Source organism: Macaca mulatta, chromosome 5 (genome assembly GCF_049350105.2).
Source record: "Macaca mulatta isolate MMU2019108-1 chromosome 5, T2T-MMU8v2.0, whole genome shotgun sequence".
Taxonomy (NCBI): domain Eukaryota; kingdom Metazoa; phylum Chordata; class Mammalia; order Primates; family Cercopithecidae; genus Macaca; species Macaca mulatta.
The window spans coordinates 122,540,869-122,562,552 of record NC_133410.1 but is presented as its reverse complement, the minus strand read 5'-3'; the positions used below and the strand labels follow the sequence as shown (position 1 = coordinate 122,562,552).

General features: G+C 37.1%; 1 protein-coding gene across 50 annotated transcripts in view; it reads right to left on the bottom strand.

Annotated features, from left to right (window-relative positions):
• ANK2 (ankyrin 2) overlaps positions 1-21,684 on the bottom strand; it is a 695,731-nt gene that overhangs the window by 82,270 nt on the left and 591,777 nt on the right. For 44 of the 50 annotated variants that reach the window (XM_078002190.1, XM_015139094.3, XM_078002174.1 and 41 more), the window contains 6 exons: positions 20,086-20,283; positions 15,196-15,294; positions 14,416-14,514; positions 10,427-10,525; positions 9,403-9,501; positions 103-175 (listed from right to left, as the gene is read on the bottom strand). In XM_078002190.1, the coding sequence (XP_077858316.1) occupies positions 103-175; positions 9,403-9,501; positions 10,427-10,525; positions 14,416-14,514; positions 15,196-15,294; positions 20,086-20,283 (667 nt within the window). Of the gene's footprint in view, positions 1-102; positions 176-9,402; positions 9,502-9,641; positions 10,115-10,426; positions 10,526-14,415; positions 14,515-15,195; positions 15,295-20,085; positions 20,284-21,684 lie in introns of those variants that run through there. The other 6 variants (XM_078002198.1, XM_078002195.1, XM_028848724.2 and 3 more) reach the window with 2 other exon arrangements.

Here is a 21,684-nt window from a genome sequence, read left to right as displayed (position 1 = left end):
TCTGCCATCCACATAACCAGCTTGGTCTCTGAAAAAAAAAGGGTGACTTGCCCTTGTGTAAGAACATGACAGGTGTCATAGAAGATTGAATAGAAGTCTTACCCTCTTCATCAGAAACATCAAGAACCTCAGTCATCGTCTCAGGAACATTTAGTTTGTGTTTTTCTGTAATAGTCTGGAAAAACAAAAATCATTAATGTTCAAGTTGAAACCAAAAGTAAACAAAAGATGAAAAGCATCACATAGGAGGCCACGCTCAACAGCAGCAGCAAGCCATTGAGCCTTGACTACGGCATCTTTCCCACGTGTATATTTTGGAAATTTGCTTTCATGAAAACTCATTTGTTCTTTTTGAAGATAAATGATCATTTATGCCAGAGAAGTTGTACAAGAGACAGTTCATTATTTTGAGTTCTCATTTGAAAAATAAATTCTTTAGCAATTGTATTATTAATAATAATTAGTTGTATTGAGAAGGCAGATTGATGTTTTCAAAGCTTCCCTAAAATGAACTAAGCGATGTTTCCAGAAAAGCTTTAAAAAGAAGCAATGAACATACGCAATGTATTAGAAGGAAAGCCATTAGAAAAGAAGCTGTAAATAATGTGAAAGATATAAACTATTTGGGCAGAAAATATGACACATCTTTTCTGGGATCAGAGGATCAAATCATCTCTTTAATATTTCACTGGGTTACAGTTCTGGTTTGTTGCTTATTTGCCTTACGCAATAGCACTCCAAGGTTGTCAATCCAATGCCTTTCGTTCCTAATGTAAAGTGTAAGGTTAGGAGACAAGAAACTGAGTCTAGCTGCCTGGGTTCAAATTCTAACTTCATCACTTATTACTTATAAGGCCTTAGCAAGTCCCCTAACCTATCTGTGCCTCAATTTCCTAAACTATAAATAAAGGATAGAAAAGTACTTCATAAAATGGTTATGAAGATTAAATGATGTAATATATGCAAGAGCTCTAAAAATAGTGCTTGGCATATGGTGGCACTCCATAAATATTAGCTAGCATAATTTATTATGATTATTGTAACTCAGTATTAAATGCATCTTAAAAGTGAAGAGCCTCTGGACTTTTATAATCATTCATGCACTCAAGGAAAATTTTGAATGTCTACTGCATGCTTGGCACTATTTTAGACATTAAATGTATCAGTGATTTTTCAAAATAACAGAAGTAAGTTAGACATAGAGACAAATACTGTATAATCTCACTTATATGTGGAATCTAAAAAACTCATAGAAGCAGAGAATAGACACCTGGTGGTGACCAGGTGTTGGAGAAGGAAGGGGGAGGAGCATTTGGGAGATGTCGGTTAAAAGATACAAAATTTTAGTTAGGAGAAATAAATTCAAGAGATTTATTGTAAAACATGGAGACTACAGTTAATAACAATGTACTGTATACTTGAAAATTGCTGAGAGTAGATTTTAAGTGCTCTCATCACAAAAAAAAAGGATATGTATGTGGAGGTAATCGGTATGTTAATAAGCTTGATTTAGCCATTCCACAATGTGTGTGTGTGTGTGTATGTATGTATCAAAACATCACGTTGTATACCATAAATATGTACAATTTTTATTTGCCAACTAAAATAGATAAATAAAAGACGTATGTACCCCCAAAAAACATAAAAATCCAAATCTCATGATTTTGAGCATCACCTAAAGACTATTGAGTCTCAAATTCAAACCTTCAGTTTCTGTAGTGAAAATACATTAAGGGCATCAATTGACACTGTCATGGAAACTTTAAAAGAAAATGAATCCCTTGACATAAGAGTAACATCTTCAACTAAAGCCATCAAAGTACAAAAAATAGGTTGTCTAGTTGTTTAAGCTTTGACATAGACATTAGAGAATTGTTTGAATGGCTATAATGAACCTATCATCAATTATTTTCTTTCCAAAAGCAGTAGATAACTTCAAATATATTTACAAAGAAATTCACTGGTTAATCAAATTTCACTGAGCAACTCTGACTATATACATATATAATATCTGTGTGTTAAGGGGAAGTGATCATAATGTGATACTGCATGAGCTTTTTGGTGGCTCTTCATTTTCTTCAGAAAACTGACTAAACTGGCTCAGAAGAGCCCTGTGATTCAGTAAAGAGGGAGAGGTAGCAAGGCCTCATCTCTCATTCCATGCTACGATCGTGTTGAGCTGCCTTTATTTTGACAGGTCATGTTCTCTCATGCCTCTGACTTTTTCCACATATTCTCTCATTTACCAGAAATCTCCTTTCCCCTCTTCTCTTGGCTCACGTTAGATGTGACTTTCTTGGAGAAACATTCCCTGATCCTCCCCAGTGAATGTCTTTGTTTAACTGTGTTTATCTGCTGCTATGTACTCCTAGAGCATCGTGTGTGCTGTGTCATACACTACGCACTGTGTGTGCCCTCTCTGCTTATCTGCCTCCACACGAGAGTGTGAGTCACTTAAGAGGAAGATTGTTTCCACAGCACCTGAAACATAGCAGGAGCCTCTCAAAGTATATCAAAAACTTGGTAATATCAAATTATGCAAAAAATAAATTTAAAATCCACATCATGATGAAATGGATTGTCTTTGGGTGGAATTTTAGTTAAAAGACAGGAAGAAACAGAGAAAGTAAAGAAAGTCTCCTGCTACTCACATGAAGGCACCATTGGAGACAAGGGTTGTAAATTCAGCTTGCCTGCATATTTCTAGAGATGTTTAAATAGTTTTATTCAGTGTCTTATTCACTGAAAGCAAACTAAATGCTGCAGGAAAAACAAAAGTATCCATCCAAAAATCTGGAGAATAGTGGTGGTTGATAAATATTTGTTGAATGAACAAACTCAAAAAGACTATTATAATATACAGTTTGATTATTACTTTATTATAAATTTTAATTTAGAAATTTAACACCAATAAATTATAGTCTATGTTCTGGATCAGTGGTATTCAACTATAGCTACATATTACAATTATTAGAAAAAAATTTAAAAATATTGTTGCTTGGGTCCCATCATGGACCAATTAAATCAAAATCCATAGGGATCGGGTCCACTATCATAGGGACCAGGGTATTTTTTAAAGGTTCCTTAGGTGGGTTTATTGTGTAGCTCAATTTGAGATTCATTTTCCTGTATTAGGGAAAGTGTATAAATTGCAGGAAAATGATTTGCATTTAAAATATAACATAGAGACTACCCTACTATGATACCTTATTCAACATTTTTTTTTTCTTTTTTTTGAGATGTCGTTTCACTCTTGTTGCCCAGGCTGGAGTGCAATGGCGCGATCTCAACTCACTGCAACCTCCGTCTCCCAGGTTCAAGCGATTCTCCTGCCTCAGCCTCCCGAGTAGCTGGGATTACAGGTGTGCACCACCACGCCTGGCTCATTTTTATATTTGTAGTAGAGATGGGGCTTCACGATGTTGGCCAGGCTGGTCTCGAACTCTTGACCTCAGGTGATCTGCCTACCTCAGCCTCCCAAAGCGCTCGTATTACAGATGTGAGCTACTAAGGCTGGCTTTTATTCAACTTTTTGGGAATACTTAAAAATGTGAAAGGATGTCTACTACATTAGACTGTATTAGAAAGTAAATTTTTGCAGAAATGTTTTAGAGTATTTGTCCTTCATAGTAAACATTTCATAAGGAGATAATTATCTGTTCGAAAACAATTGCTGGAGATACTTTTTAAATCATTAAGTTTCATTGCCTGGTCATCTCAGTTTCTATTTTCAGGTGCTGATAATGGGACTATATTTTCTTTGTACTTATTTGTAAGAGTGGAAATAATAATCTACTTCAGTTTGGTAACTGAATGCTATCAGAATTATCAGCAAATATATGTGGCAACAGAAAAAGTAATACACTTTGATCACATTGGTGACTGATATTTTTCTGTATAGATATTAAAAATGGCCTCTAATTACAGTGTCGTAAATATAATACCATTTATACATGAGAAGGTATTTGACCTTTAGAAGGCCATCAGTAAATATTTGTTGAATGGATGGCAAATAAGTAGTCCTACATATGTATAATGTAACAAGAAATGAATACATATTTTCCTTTTAAACAAAATGTCCTTTGAAAACTTGATTATTTAAACATAAACATGGTTTTATGCAACTACCTCTGAATAGTACATAGAGAACAGAGCTATAATGAAATTATCATGGACATCTCTTTCAGCCACAGAATCCAATATACTATGGTCAAGATTAGAAACTACTTTAGAAGTTAAAATGAGTAGGATACTACGTACAAGATTAATGGGATATAATTAAATCAGATAATATGGCAAAAGAAATAGTATATAATAGACGGAAGAGAGATTTAATAATGAATTTATATTGTTAATCACGATATGAAAAATGTAGAAAATAAAGTAGGAGCTTTTAACATTCTGCTTTACAAATAGTAGTCAATATCTGATTTGTTCTATGCAAAAGAAACTGTGTGTTTAACTGATCTTCACTTAGCCAACCCTCACTCAGGCAATCCTCCTGGTCAACAATTGCATTTATATCACATAATCACTGAGCCACTACAGCATACTGAGTAATCTTGGTTATGATGCCACCTTTTAATGCTCACATCCATGGCTTCCATCAGTAAAGTTCAAGCTAAACTTGTTTTTGTTTCTAAACATATTTATACCAATCATACATATTAATATAACTTTAATAACTAAATTGAATATTATGTAAATACTGGTTTTTTTCTAGAAAAACTAGGGTAGATGCTTTTTAAAGTGCCACCACTCCTGGCTAATTTTTGTGTTGTTTTATAGAGACAGGGTTTTGCCATGTTGTCCAGGCTAGTCTCAAATGATCCACCATTTTGGGAGGCCAAGGCATCTGCCCACCTACTACTCCCGAGTAGTCCCTGTTACTCTGGAAGCCGAGGTGGGAGGATCACCTGAGGTGCAGTGAACTGTGATAGCACCACTACACTCCAGCCTGGGCAACAGTGTGAGATCCTGTCTCCAAAAAAAGAAAGAACAGGAAACTACACAGGACATATAAATATCATATAAACATACACATTATAGCATGTAGATATGCATAATATAATATGTATTGATATTGTTTGTGCAAGAATGGCAATTTAACTTCTAACCGATGACCTATATTTGCAGAACAATTTTGGCTCTGCCTCAAAAGGTGCCAAACGACTTTACAAGTATTTATTGTATTGCCATTTTTATGGGTCCTATTTTTAAAATTTTTAAATTTTTATGGATACATAGTTGTACATACTTACGGGGTACAAGTGATATTTTGATATAAATATAAGTATAATGATCAAATCAGGGTAATTGGGATATCCATCACCTCAAACGTTTGCCATTTCTTTGAGCTGGGGAAATTCCAAATCCACTTCTCTAGTTATGTTGAAATACACATTTTAGTTAACTCTAGGTAGCCTGTTGTGCTGCCTAACACTAGATCTTACTCCTTCTATCTAACTGTATTTTTGTACCCATTAGACAACTCCTCTGTATCCCCTCCTCCCCTGATTTTCATGTGAACTGACCTGTGGCAACAGGTAAGATTTAGGACTTAGAATATTCACATTTTCTGCAGTTTACTTAAATATTCCCTAATGATCAAGTAATAACATAATATAATATTTTTATTTTACTAACTTATTCAGTAATTTATGGTCTGCATACCAATTATATGCAACATAAAACACAATCACTTTAAGATTATACAAATAATAGAGATAATTGATGATGGTTGATCAATTAGTTGAAGGGTGAGTCATATGTCACAGTTCTTCCAAGCTGCGTTAGTGAACTGGCCTTGCTGGCTTCTGTCGCCAGAAGTGTGTCTCTACCATTCTGATATCCATTCTGGCAAACATATAGTGATTGTAATCCCAGGAGAATGCTAAACTGTCTCATATTCCCTGCTGCATCTCACAAAGTAAAGTTAGAAAAGCAAAGGTTAAGGAAACAAACCACAATTCCAAAATGCCTCAGAAGTTTCTACAGAAGTGGTTTTTCCTTTACAAACTACTGTGTTACTCTGGTCTCTACACGATGACTTTATTCATACTTTGGGGTAAAGAACTCAAAAGGAAGAATAGGAAAGGAAACTTTCTTCGATCAAAAGGACTACATGGTTGCTCATATGGCACATCACACAAATCCAATACATGTTAAATTAATATGTCAGTTGTGCAGGTGTAATGCAACTGTTGCATTTAAGCAATAACAACATTAACATTTTTTAATTTAACTTAACTATTAAGTTGTCTATTGCACTATCATTAGTTTCAAATTATTTTTAGTGACTGTAGATTTTAGAAAATGATACTGAATGTGAAACTCCACAAAAATCAATAAAGAGCACTATTTAAGTGGTTTTCTTTCTGTTGAAAATTAGGTGAAAACAGTTTCTGCACAAAATTCCTATTAAGCTATTTTCAGCAAAACCAAAGTCAGTTATATCAGAGAGGTTAAGAACATGGGATTTAAAACCCGACAACCTAAATTTGAAGCTTAGATCTGCTCTCAATGCCTTACATACTTTAAAACTTAAATATTACTGTTTTTTAATATCATTAATAACACATTGTGTGGAAAAAATATTATGTGGGAAAAGAATGATTGAAAATCTCTTTCCAAAGAGAGGAAGTTTATTGTAAGAAGACTCTCAGAATAGATGAGAATAAGTCTATTCTTCCAATCCTTACCCCAAAATTCCATTTCACAAAACAATTAAGATCACAATTATAAGAGAAACCAATTCAAAGAGCAGCAGACAGTGAAGAGAGACCAGCATCAAAACATGTAACCACTAAAACTATCCATTTAGATAACAGAGTTGCTTGTTGAATTCAAGTGGACAATGATTTCTTAGTGTCCTAACTGAAAGCAGAAATGCTGTTATGTTTTCTATTTTTATTGGCTTTTCATCTAGAAACTTGAATTCTAAGTATAGCGACTTCTGATGGAGCAATGCTCAGCTACAGAATGTAGAGAATAATAGTTACCAGAAAAGAAAGCTCACAGAGGGTTCTAAAAGGAATTTCCATCCCCCTGTCTTCTCCAGAGCTAGATGTGGTAGAGAGATGATCTTGTGTCTGATTTCTGACAAGGACACTGAGAACTTACTCAGAGACAGCAATTACAGTATTTAGAGACAAACCAGAGAAAGTTTATTTGCTCTTCTTTTTAAATAGAGATCTGTGAAGTCATTCACCTAAGTAATATCTATAAACCCAAGATGTCTTTGAAACCAGACATATAGCGGCCGGGCGCGGTGGCTCAAGCCTGTAATCCCAGCACTTTGGGAGGCCGAGACGGGTGGATCACGAGGTCAGGATATCGAGACCATCCTGGTGAACACAGTGAAACCCCGTCTCTACTAAAACTACAAAAAAACTAGCCGGGCGAGGTGGTGGGCGCCTGTAGTCCCAGCTACTCGGGAGGCTGAGGCAGGAGAATGGCGTGAACCCGGGAGGCGGAGCTTGCAGTGAGCTGAGATCCGGCCACTGCACTCCAGCCTGGGCGACAGAGCGAGACTCCGTCTCAAAAAAAAAAAAAAAAAAAAAAGAAACCAGACATATAAGTTCCATAGTTCTGTTGTGTAAAATATGAATTTATTTTCTTACCAAGCCTGATTCTCATTCTCTACTCTCATGACACTGAAGTTGCTGGTGGGAAGGAGTAATGTTTTCACCACTGATAACTCTTTAGCACTTAGCACAGAATTTAGCACATATTTTATGCCCAGTAAATAATGAAGGAATAAATCAGTTAATGAAATGAATGGAAGCAAAGTAGGTACAAGATAACAAGAGATACAAGCTTGCCATCTAGTGATAACTTGGTAAAATGTTTATACATTATGTATAATGTTTATACATTATTCCCAGAGCAGGGAAAAAGTAATAAAGTTGAGATAAAACATGACTTCTAATGGCCGAACAGGTGTGCTTGGCCAATTTTGCCACTAGAGGCTTCATGTATTGTGATGTACACATTGTTTTAAAGATATCAGATGAAGTGGTATATATGTGTAGGCCCTTAATATGAAGATATTCCTGGTATAAGAAATCATAAAGTAAGAAAAAACTATTAAATATAGTGACCTACAAGTATGGTGCCAGGCAGTGACAAGACCTGTTTTTCTCTTATATAATTTATTAAAGCTATACTTTAAATCTTTAAAAATATTGTGGTGCACTGGCCAAAGGTTTTAAGATTCTGCCTCAGAAAACAAGCAGTGCCATTCTCTCCCATCTAAATTCAGTTTGTGTCTTGAAGCTCATTAATAAATCATAGGCCACTCTGCTTAAAACTGCACATTAAACCAACTGTATTCCATCACTTCAATGTATGTCAACAGGAACGTACTGTCAGCCTGAAGAACAAAATTCCTTTCTTTTTCCTCACATCTGTCAAAAAAAACAAGCATTTCAAACTCTATATGCATTTTTAGTTTGGAGCATTTACTAGAACCTCCTTCAGAATTATTTATTCATTTGTGGTCTTACTGTCTTTGAAGAGCTTCTCATGTCTTACTGTTCTTCTACTTTTTTACTTTACGAAGATAAATTAAAGGGCCATTCTTTAATTCATGCTTAAAGTAGAAAGTGAGTGAATGAATAAATGCAAATGTAACAGCACTTCCACTTTCAGGTAGGAGCCCCCTCTCAAGAGGCCTCCTTTAAACTTTGCTCCCACTGAATGGTACAGGAGCATTAGGACTCAGTATTATCATGGTCTTTACTCTTCTAGAGTTTCTCTAGCAGAGGCCAGTAATAATCACTGATTTGTCATGAAAAGTCAGCAGTGTATTCAAAACAGAGAAAATAAAAAATTTTAAAATATACGTTTTTACTATACAGGCACAATTTAGCTAGTAAGCACAAGGAATTCTCTTTTTGAATTAAAAAATAATAATCAGAAATAAGATGCAAAGTAAGGATGAACTGCTCTCACTGGGAGTTCATGTGATCCAGTCATGGGCACAGTGTTGGGAGGAGCAGGGTCTTTCCAGAGGCTGGCCTGACCTCCTGGCTAAGATAAGAAGTTTGCAGTGGAGTGTGGTACCGCTTTGCCAGCGGTAGGTGTCATACACAACTAAAGGAAAAGGGCAGAGGAGCCAGAAAGTAAGAAACCAGTCACAGAAAAAGGAATTAAATATTATAAAACTATATTCACACATTTTATAGGGATAGATGCTGAGTAAAGGAAGCTGAAGCCCTGTGTTCCTTGTGTGAATTCATTTACTTCTGCATACTCCTATGTATGTGCTACAATACATTCAACAAAAAGAAGTTCAAAACTAAAAGCCCCAAACATCTTGTGAGTGAAAAAGTACTGTACGTGTATTTAGTTTGAAAACGAAGATAACAGGGCTGAAGCTAATCAGTCACTTATACTCACTGTGGTGGTGGTGGTGACCTCCTCGGTCACAACCTTCAGGGTGTCGACCACGGAGATGTAGCCCAGACGCTTAGCAATCGCCAAGGCAGTGTTGCCATTCTGAGGAGAGAGTGAAAGAAAGAGAGTGAGAAATAAGAGAGAGGACTGCGATGTGAGCCAATGAGCTCACCCGCTGCTCTGCATGAGCCAGCATTTCCTTCCAAAACAAGGCACAGCTTAGGAAAATCACTAGTTTTTACCATTACGTCTAAATCTGTCTTTGTAACTTCTTCAGACTATAGCCCAGGTCACCATGGTAACACAACAAGCTTGCATCTGCTTGCTCTTTTTAATAAGAAGCACTTGACGCTTTAACCCTAAGGTTGTCAAGTATCTTCTACAAATATTGTATTGCGCTTAAGATAAGTGCCTCAGGACGCCTCCAAAACCTGTTAGCAAGTACCAGGTACACTCATCCCTCATCAGAGGCCAGGCCATCTGCTGCAGGTAAGATGTTACCGTAGGGAACACGGTAACATATTTAGCTACAGCTGTGCAGAAACTCACTGTGCAGCAAAATAACACAAGCAAGCAATTCAGGCTGCATCCAACCCAGGCCACTCGGGATCCCAGTTCGTTTAATTGCACCGCTTAGTTTACATTTCAATGGCTCCACAACCCAATGAGCTTTGTTTAAGCCAGCAGCTCCCTTACTGTGCTCCCTTAAGAAGGCGAGGGGGGTCAATTCGTGCTCACATCTGAGAACCAGCTGTAAGCAGAGCACGTTCCAGCAGCCCAAGCGGAGGGCCCCCCTCTCCAGAGAGAGCCAAAGAGTCAGGCTGACTGCTTTTCCTCCCAGGGCAAGCACTTCTGGGGAAGTCACACTGACTTCTGGAAAGTCTGCCCAAAAATCTGGGGCTTTCCAGAGTCCAGGGGGCTTATTTAAAGAGGAGGAATCTGACCTCACTCAGCTCAGACACGAAGCCACCAGGTCAAGAGAGGAAAAAGAAGAAAGCGTGGTGAGGGGCAGTGGCGTCTGCCTTACCGCGGTGGTGGCGTTGGGCTTGGCCCCATGCTGGAGCAGGACGTTGATGATGTGCGTGTGACCCTGCTGCGCGGCCTGGTGCAAAGGCGTGTAGCCATTCTGTGGAGGACAGTGGCGGCGGGCCCAGCACCCGATTTGCAGAGGGAGAGGAAAATTAGGTTAGCCTTCATTGTGAATAGTCTTATTTACAACAAAACCATCACGGATGCTTTATTTGGAGCCCAAGATTATCAGCAGCCCATTTCTCAGCAGCAAACACTCCCTCACACCTTATGGTCTGCTAAGCAAAGAGAAGAGACCAGCTGATGAAACAAGCTTAACAGACTCCACATGATAAGTATTAATACGTTTTAACCAGTTAGCATTAAAAAGGAGGGCTCCCTTAAGAAGGTGAAGGGGATGGGTGCAGTCAACTTCTGCTCACATCTAAGCCGGGAGGAGAGATTTAAAATAAGAAAGAGCATTATCCCTGTGATTTCTTCCCTGGGAAACAAGAGTAAAATTGTTTTTAACTGAAGGCTGCAGAGGGTCATATAAACCACTGCTTGTTCATCATGACTCTCCCAATTATTAACCTTTGGCTTAGCTTTAAGGATTCTAAATCATTGAAAGTAAATCTAAATCTTACATTCCTTTCCAAGAACAGCTTTTCTCCCCATTTCAGACATGATGAAACTGAAAATAAGAAAGTTAAGTAATTTCCCCACAATCGGGCGAGGTTCAGATCCTGTGCAGAAGACCATGACAGCCAATGGCTACCAGACAATGGCTATTATTTATTAAAATCCACCTGCTTCACTTCTCATAAAATGTTATCTATATGTTTCAGACCCAATTGTGCTGGGCTCTAAGTTCTGAGTGGCGCTTTCATACTCTAAGCTTTTAAGTATACATATCCCTTTCATCCAATGTCACTGCTGCCCTGTAAGCAACATACATACTTGCTTGTCCTGTCTACTATATATGTGGGTGCTACATGATTTCTTCTATAAATTCACTGCACTCTGTCTGCCCATAGGAACATGCCCATATGTATCAGGGTCTACCTCAGTGTCTCTAAGTGTGGCACATCCTCAGCTTTGTCATGTTGGAAGTCTTACATATCCTTATAAATTCCTACAATAGGATGACCCCAGGAAACCTGAAAATATAAATCAATTACAGGGACCCCAAGAAGCCTTTGGCTATTACAGGGACTCTGCTGTCAAATCAAATAATCCATGGACGTTTAAGGAGAATACACTAGGTGACACTTCTTTTCGTAAAAATTCTTCCTTTTCATTGTGTTTACATCCATTAAATCCACTGAATTTAGTTCATCTCTTTAGTATCAGCCAAGTTAATTCATTCAACACCTTTTACTAATCACACACTATGTGCTAAATAACTTAGCATGTAAATTAATAAAATAATATATCACTATAATATATAAATAAATGTAAATTCTCTATAAATATATGTAAATTAATAATGCCAAAGCAACATTCTTGCCCTCAATAGATCAGTGGACATTGTGGCCACAAAAATGTTCCCCAGCCCTGATTTAATCTAACCTTTACCTGAAATCTCCAGTGAGGATATTTGCCAGGGAAGTCTGGAGCAATTCAAGTGTTTACATAAACATTTGGTTGATTCTTAATCCACTGTCATAGGCCCATCTGGCCAGGAGCTGTAGACCCAGTGCTACCAATTATTTGCAGACCCTTAATCCTCTCTAAGCCCCAGTTTTCTCATTTGAAAAATGAAAATGGCCAAGATTTCAAGTTTGATGAAGGATCAGACAAGTTGCTCTTGAATATGTTTTCTTTTCTAGCTTTGAAAATTTTAGCAAACACTTTCGTGTGTGTGTATGTTTTTTCTTTTTTTCCTCATCGAAGAGCTCTATAATCTTCAGTGTCTTTATTTTCATGTGCTGTTCTAAACCCTCTTCACAAATTAAATATATGATTAACCAGGTCTGGTTTGTCCCAAGCTGCTGTAACAGGGTTTCATTCTAATTTTAAGCAATGAATAGTCTTATAAAACTAGTTCATTCTGCCAAATCTTTCATACCACATCATGAGAGTTTACAGAGTAAAGTTAATATATATGTTTACATTTTTAAAGCAATGAATCCATTTTTAGTAACTACAGCTACACATAAGATATGAGGAAGAAAACCTAATTCCTTTCCCAAAGATGCCATTTTCATGTGAAAAAAAATCTGAAGAGTTTGTTAAAAGACTGTCTTTTGAGGTTTGTATCTATTTCCCTGAAGATATGTGGTTCCAAATGTAACAGTGCAAGCAACTCAGTTCACTTAAAAAACAAAACAAAAAAAAATGAAATGATAAAATGAGATTTTTCTTTCAATCAAATCTTCATTCAATGCAGGTCAAACTCCAGGGAGACCATTGATATTCTCTAGACAATATAGTGTTTGCCTTCTAAATATTATAACCATTTAAACAATGAAACATTTAAAAATATGATAAGCATTTTCAAGCCCTGCCAACATCTTGCTATACTGTTGCATTTGTTCATTTCAAGAGAATAGTTGGATTCCAACAAAAATGTCTTTCCTGGAGTGCTTATATGCGAGCTGGCTCAGCAGAAAAGGCTTTAGGAGCTAATGCCTGAGAATTCATATTAGAGGTTTTAAATAAGTCTCAAAGTACAATTTCATGAGAACTTAAGAACTGGCCAGAAACTAGGCAGCAGCTATTCTTGCTAGAGTTAGGTTGTAGGTTTAAATCTTAAATGTTAATAGTATTATTTATAGTTTAAAAATCAGTTAATTTTAAATTAGCTATAAACATGCTTATGTATAGAAATGATTTTGTTTCTGCTTCTAATATAAAGACTGACTTATAAAACTTCTGTATATTTTTAATTTGTAGAATCTTGAATTGATGGCTTTGAAAAGTCCTGAATGTTCTCACACTAATTTACTTGAGCTCATTCAAATTGCTACAATTAGAAATTTCTGGGTCAGGCTTGGTGGCTCACACTTGTAATCCCAGCACTTTGGTTGGCCAAGGTAGGAGAATTTCGCTTGAGCCCAGGAGTTCGAGACCAGCCTAGGCAACATAGTGAAACTTCATCTCTATAAAAACTTTTAAAAATTAGCTGGGCATAGTGTCACGCACCTGTAGTCCTAGTCAGTACTGAGGCAAGAGAATCACTTGAGCCCAGGTTCTAGGCTGCAGTGAGCTCTGATCGTGCCATTGCATTCCAGCCTGGGCAACAGAGTAAGACCCTGTCTCAAAACAAAAAGAAAAATAAATTTCTGATATATGAACTTAAATAAATGTGCAAATAAATATTTCTTTGGATCAAAGAACTTGGAGCTGCAAGTTATATTATGCATAATGGCCACAGTTATAGTATGAACTTCTCTTCACCTTGAACCAAATTGAGGGCACTGAAGTGAGGTGTTATGTTCCAAGCTTGCTTTGCTGAACAGGACCTTTTGAATGCCACTGGGGAAACTATTGGGATCAAGTCAGCTCTGCATTATCCTTGAGAACTTCCAGCCCAGGCCTTATACATTATTGCCTCACTGAGCATGTCCACGTGATGTTCTGAATGTGACAGAGTTCATTAAAAATGAAAGGCATGCAGTCTAGGCTGCCTGTCTGTATTTCTTCATGAGAGGATAAGAGGTCAGGGGAGGGGGGCCGAGGTCCTCAAACAATGTAAAGGAAATCTGGCAGAACATCAAGATGTTCTAGCAGGCATCTATTGTATCCCTCAGTAAGTTGTTAAATTGATGTCAGCTACTTTAACTTTATAATAGAAATAGTTCTGAAGCTAACCTGCATGGCTGTCAAAGGTTATCAGAATGAAAATTCTCAAATAATTACAAAACTACATCACCTCTTCAAAATCACTTTAGAAGAACTAAAAAGGAAGAAAAAATACACTTGTAGCTTTGGTAAACTAGTGAAGCATCCAGATGGCTGAACCTTTTTGCTTATAGTAATTGAAAATGACCACAAGTACTTTACCTTGGTTTTTGCGTTAACATTTGCTCCCTGCTTCAGAAGAAAGTTCACCATTTTCACATTTCCATAGTGACAGGCCACAATTAAAGGTGTGTAGCCAAGCTGTAAATAATAATAAAAAGTTAAAAAAAGAAAAAGTAGAAACTTTACTACTCTAGTGGTTAACATCCCAGAGGAGAAGGACTGGGTAGAGTATCAGTTATTGTAGGATTCAATTTGACTAAAGATATTATTTAGCAGATTATACATGTACCCCTGACCACAAGGAACTTCATATCAGCGAGAGAGATCAGATGTGGGTGACTTAATCTGCAAAGAACTAAGAGAGGGGCACAAATAATATCTGAAAACAGCAAAGACAGAATGACTCTGATAGGAGATGCAGGAAATATGTAGCTACAGCAGGCTTAAAGAATGGGTAAGAATTTTATGGATTAGAGACGGAAAATCTATTTCCAGACCAAGGGCATGGAGACAAGACAAGGAGGAACACGGCAACTCATGTGAACTAGCTAAAGCAGTAAGAGAGAGGGTAGACTTAAGGTTGCAAAAATTGGAGTCTTTCTTCAAAGGGTCCTGACCCCATGCTATCCACTGGACTTGATTCCAGCAAAAAATGGGGAGCCATCATAGATTTGTGCATAGGAGAGGGTTATGATTAGTTTACATTTCAGAACAGACTCTTGAGGAGGGAAGACCCTGGACATGCGGTGACCCGAATGGGGGCTACTGGGAGTCATCCCATCCCGAACCCGTCACAATATTGAGAACGATTTGCTTTACCTTTGTATGTGCATCCTGATCAGCTCCATGCTTGGTGAGAATATCAGCAACATTCACTTTATCTTCCTGGGCTGCAAGGTGTAAGGATGTGAGTCCGCTCTATAGAAAGAATGGAATCAAAGGGATACATTTGAAGAAGAAAATGCATTGCATCATCTGTAATATTATGAAAATACATTAAAAATATTGAAAAAATCCTGGAAAACTCATAGCCTCTTCCCAGAAACTGTATCTTCTGATATTTAAGGCAAATTCTCTAAATTAATGACATTTCATCTAAGACATGTCCTCCAAGTCAATCAACACATAAGGCAAATTATTTTCTATATTAGGTTCTTATATTATGATGTGAGACTTCAAACTAGCACAGCTAATAAGCTTTCAAATGATATTTATTTCAAATCCATCTGGATCTCCTGCTGTACCAACTTCTTTATTTAAATAACTGATCAACCAACTATTACACCTATAAGCATAATAATCATCTACAGTTTATCAACAAAATATTACATCATTGTAAAAAAATGGACAGTTACAGGAAGTGAGTTCAGAAAAACCTTCTCTAGCACCCAAAGAGAGTATACTTTTCAGGAGGTTCTGTTAAACGTTACCTTAAAGTAACCTCATTATTTACAGAGCACCACAAACTGCCCAGTTTTATGCCACATGTTTGGTATACATACATCAAGTAATTATTTTGTTTATTTGAATATCCAATTAAAGTACAGTTATGAATTAATAATAAAAAAAGGAAGGCATGGAGAAAAGAGGGAGGAAAGTGGCTTATTCAGTCAATGCCACACTCGGGTAGCCTTACTACATCATTTACATGTTTAACAGGTGTTTTCTTGAGTATGTTTCATATGTCATGAAGTGTTCATATTCTAGGCACTTGAATACAGCAGTGAACAAAAGTTTCTGTCTCTATAGAGCTTACATTCTAGCCTACAGTATATTTATACTGTATATTTCTCTCCCCTCACTATTGTTCAAATGCCTACTATACTTATGCTCTTCCTGGACATCCTGCAGCTATAGACTGAGGTGGCTACCTGGACTCTGAGTCAGCACCTCTTCCCCACTTTACATCTGATTAAAATGGACCAGCCCTGTTGGCCACAACTTTTCAGGCCCACTCTCCTGCATTAGCACTTAGGCTGAGAAAGCTAAGCCATGTTCTTCAAAATTCATGATCTCCAGCCATGGTGCTACTTCTGGAAATCAAAAAGTACATTGATCTTATTTCAAAAATGTAAGTGAAACCTACAGAGAGAAAACCATTCTACAACTTGAGAGGAGGCTTTTTCCTTGTGGGCCTGGGGCTTTTTAATCCTGAGAGCTCTGGGTGAGCTCAACTTTGAGTTTCATAAAACACAGGGTGAGATAGAAGGTGTATCATTTTCTATTAAAATTTTCATCTCTTCTAAACAAGTATTATTTAATCCTAATGTATAAAAAATCTGAATATTAGGATAAAACAAGAATCTTATCTTAATTTTCTCCTTACTAAAATAACAAACATAAGAATATTTCTCTTTACAGAGATAGTCTGTTTAAAAATGTTATTGAAGTGATCATTACATGCAGTGATCATCAAATCTCAAAGATATTTTTGATGACTTTTTAAATATGTGTGCTTCTTTCTACTCTATTTGCAGAATGGATTTTCTGCCATGCAAGATTACAAATTAACAACCAGCATGAAAATCTCTGCAGTTTATTGTGGTAAACTTGCATATCCAAATCAAAGGATGTAAACTGCAGTGAATATAGGTTTTTGTCCACCGTTGCTGCCTCATAACTCCCATAGCCCTTACTATAGTCTTTTGTTATAACGTTGTGCATTTTAGGCCTCAGGGGCAGGCCTCAGGAAACAAAATATCTCCCACCTTCCCTAGTCTCCTTTCGCTTTCCCCAAGGCTAGGCTCTAATCTTCTCCGCAGCATTCATGGGTCATAAGACCCTCCTGAGAGAGAGAGAGAGTCCCACCCTATACCCTGGGGGAATGAATGCTGACATCATGAAGCTTCCATAAAATCCCAGAGGACAGGGTTCAGGGAGCTTCTGGATAGCTGAACACAGGGAGCTTCCTTGTGCAGGGTGGTGCTCCCAGGGAGGGCATGGGAGCTGTGTACCTCCCCTCATACCTTTCCCTATGTGTCTCTTCATCTTCATCCTTTGTAATAGCCTTTATAAGAAACTGTAAGCACTGTAAATGTAAGTGTTTCTGTGAGCTCTGTGAGCCACTCCAGTGAGTTAATGGAACTCAAAGGGAGTGTCCTGGGAACCCCAACTTGAAGCCAGTCGATCAGAAGTTCAGAGGCCCAGACTTGTGATTAGTGTCAGTGCAGAGGGCAGTCTTGGGGACTGAGCCCTCAACTGAAGGGATCTAACACTCTCTCCAGATAAGACAGTGCTGGAACTGAATTGGAGGACACCCAGCTGGTGTGTGCTGCTCAGTATGTGGGGAAAACCTCTACACATTCGGTCCCAGAAGCCTTCTGTGTTGATGATTGTTGTGCGGTAGTGTGAGAATAGAGGAAAAACACTGTTTGAAAGGTTTCTGGGGGGGAAAAAAAAACTTTTCTAATAAATCAAGAAAATAGGAAGTGTTGAAGCAGTTCTTTTCAAAAAAAAGTAATTTATTTCCTAAGACACACTGGCGGACTCAACAACTGATCTTTTTTGGTTTTGTTTTATAATAGATGGTGATTGGATAATGATATCATTTCTATATTATAGTTCTTCACATGAAAATATGAAATTATAGTTCTTCATGTGAAATAATCATTTGGAGAATATGAAATTATTGATATCAGTTGGCCTTAAAAAGAAAAGAATATATGTTTTCTTCAGAAGCAATGGGAAAGTTTTTTATCAGTTTTGCTTCTCCTCTGAGATATTTTTATAGTTGCTTTATCTTGTAATTCTAACCAAAAGGCAAGGTTATATGTTTTATATGTAAATTTTATATATTGTATTATTATTCAGATATATCTGCACAAACTTACTAAAGTTTTACTTTAGTGATAAATATACTATGTGTTTAGGACACCACTCAAATGTACTACTGAAATCATTGTTATAAAGATAACAAAATTACTTTGTGATTCAAAATTGAATGTTTTTCTTCATTGCTGAGTGTGCAACTCAAAAATACTCATTAAATATTTGTTAACTGCTAAAACTCTCTCAAAGAAAGTAATGTATTTAGAAGAATACCATAAAGGAAGACGTAGTGAACTGATTTCAGATATGTACCTGTCATTTTTATACATTAAAAATAACACCATCAGAAACACTGTAAGATCCATTTCATGAACTATCTGAATTTTAATCCTACTCAAAATACTGCTGAATTGTTTATGGATTTCTTTGGCTTATTTTCAAATGAAGATTTATTTGTTATTAATAGAGTAAACATATGCCCCCTTCATACACTAATATTAAATAAAATATTCTATGCTTCAAGATCAGATTTTTCTCCAACAGGGTAAATGACCACCTGAATGACATGACGTCAATAGTCACAAGGACATCCATGCCCTAGATTGTAAAAATTGTCCATCTAATACACTGAATTTCACTATAAGGCTTTATCGTGTTCATTCTTGTAAAAATGCAACTATCCTTTGGAAGACTAACCCTATAATTTGCTCTCATCATACTTTAAAAAAGGATTTATGGGGACTTTTTATAAAGGCCAGAGAAGTAAGTAAGGGCAGGGGATGTACAGGAACACTTCCGAGTGACAAAGAAATAGACTAGGACTGCAGAAATATTCAAGGCAACCTGCCTGTTTCATAGCTCTTCCTAAAGGATGCATGCTACATAACCTATTTACGAATGTCGTTAAAACCAACTTATCACTGATACTTTAAAAGTAGCAATTAACAGTGACATGTAGAAAACACAGAGTATTTGTATATTTGTGGAAAGAGCTAAGAAACTTAATTTTCACTAAGCCCATATAACGTATTACAAAAAGCATCAAGACACCAAATGACAAACTAACTTAATAAATACAGTTTCCAATACTGTGTTTCTCAGCAGCTGGCTATAGCAGAGTATATGTATATAAGTGTAAGATAGAAAGTTAGATAGATCTATAGATCTTTATGTAGATGGATGGATAGATGTATCAAAAGACATATACTTGTAAAAAAAGTATATTTTTATATGTGAATTTTTTCCCTTGTATCTTTGACTGCCATTCTATTATAATTAATGTGGAGGTCTACAGAGGCCAGTCCATGGAGAAAGGCTAAAATGACTGATGTGCTTTATTAAAAAAACAAAAAAGATTTTCTCACCACCACTACCAAACCTCTCAAGCTAGGCTTACATTGACTCAAAAAATCTGTATTTTATTATGTTTCCTCTCTACTATCCAGAGGTGCCTCAGATGCCCAGCAAGACTAAAGAATGCCCTGGGTGGTGGACATGGGCCTTCCAGCTTAGAGGCAGTTGTTTAAGCTACAACCCCAGATGGAACCATTCTTCCTCTCTCTATATATATATCTGAAATTTAGAATGAGGAGCAACAGACACTGGAGCAATTATAGTGATGTTAACATTGGGAGCTACAGGGTAGCCTCTTTAGACACACACAGAGATGCAAGGAAAGTGGGGCTATAGAGATGAATAGAACTGACTTGCATAGAAAAGTCAAGAAGCCAAAATGTTGCCATACAGAGAGTCTCTCTCCCTTGCTTCCTTATGGTTTTCTAATCTCTCATAAGGCTTGACTCCCTTCGTGTCCTTGGGATCTGTAAGATATCCCTGTTTCTTTTTAATATATTGCTCCTTTTTGTTCCAAACTATCTGTGATTGATTACTGTTTACATGCGTCCAAAACACTCTTGATTGAAGCAAGAAATGACAGAATACCTTGGTTGACATGTGGATATTGGCGCCCTTATCCAGAAGCAAGGTAACCATATCTGTGTGCCCCTCCTGCGAGGCCAGATGGAGTGGAGTTACTCCTTGCTTTGTCACAATGTTTGTCTCTGCTCCATAGTTCAGGAGTGTGGAAGCTATCTGCATTTGATTCTTCTTGGCAGCAATATGTAAAGGAGTATAGCCATTCTAAAAAAGACAAAAATAAAACACATGCATATAGGGTAAGATTAACAATTGCTCTAATATGTATCTCTAAAGGAAATAAAAATCTCTAATCAACAGAAGAGTTAAAAGTGAGTTTACAGTTAATCCAAACTCTTAGTCATCCCATTTCCATTCAACAATAACCAAATATCTACAATAAAAGTCACAAGGTACTCCATTCTACTGTAAGACAGATACAGACATCAAAGCTCCAAAGCTGAAAACTCTCTCCTTATAATATTGCTTCTCTCCTGAAGAGCAACATAGAGTAAGCCAGGTTTCTCTTCTACATGACCATCCTTTAAATATCTGGGGATGATTTTCATATCCACCTTTAGTATTCTGTTTTCCAGGCTAATTTTCTCCATTTCTTCAACCATTCCTGATGGAAGTGCCATTTCTAGATCCCTCCTTATAAGGATGTTCTGTTCTGAGCTGATTCTAGTTTGTCAATATTGCTCTTGAATTGTATGTGCTATCTGGAACCAAGGCTACACTTCACATATGTTTATAACATAAAGAATCAAATGGAATTATTTCTATTATCTTATTATAATACTCCAACTAATACGCTTCTGTTTGGATTGTACTTTAAACTGGTTCAACAAATATTACTGAGTGCCTAGCATATGCCAAGCAGTGTGCTAGGTGTGGGAATACAATGGTGAACATGACATGATCCCTGTCTTTAATGGATTCAATTCTAATTTAAAATATATTCAACAACAAAATTAGCTTATATTAGTTTTGTGGTCCATTCAAATCCTAGATCTCCCCTTCTTCATAACGTGCTGCTTCAAAAGTAGAAATATGAGGCTACTCATTTCGGGTGGGAGTTTGTGGAGAGGGTCAGGATAACTATACTCTGCTTACAAGAACAAAACTCTAAACCCCATACTTAATTAAAAGAAAAAAAATGTGGAACAACTGTAAGTCTGCAATATATATTGTTTCATTTCCTTTTCTTTATCAAATCTGGTAGAATTTTCCATTTGAAATGTGTGATAGAAATTAACAACAGCGTCTTTGCCATTAACTGTGGCTTTTCCCCTCAGCGACATGCTGAAGGGAAAGACAGCATAATGATCAAGCGCTTCTTGTGAGATTACCATGAGATGATTTATTTATTTATTTGTTGAGACAAGGTATGGCTCCATCACCTAGACTGGAGTGCAGTGGTGCCATCTCAGTCACTGCAACCTCCACCTCCTGGGCTCGTGATCCTCCCACCTCAGCCTCCTAAGTACCGAGGACTCCAGGCACACACCACTGTGACTAGCTAATTTTGTTTGTATTTTTGGTAGAGATGGGGTTTCACCATGTTGCCCAGGCTCATCTCAAACTCATGAGCTCAAGCAATCTGCCCACCTTGGCCCCCTAAAG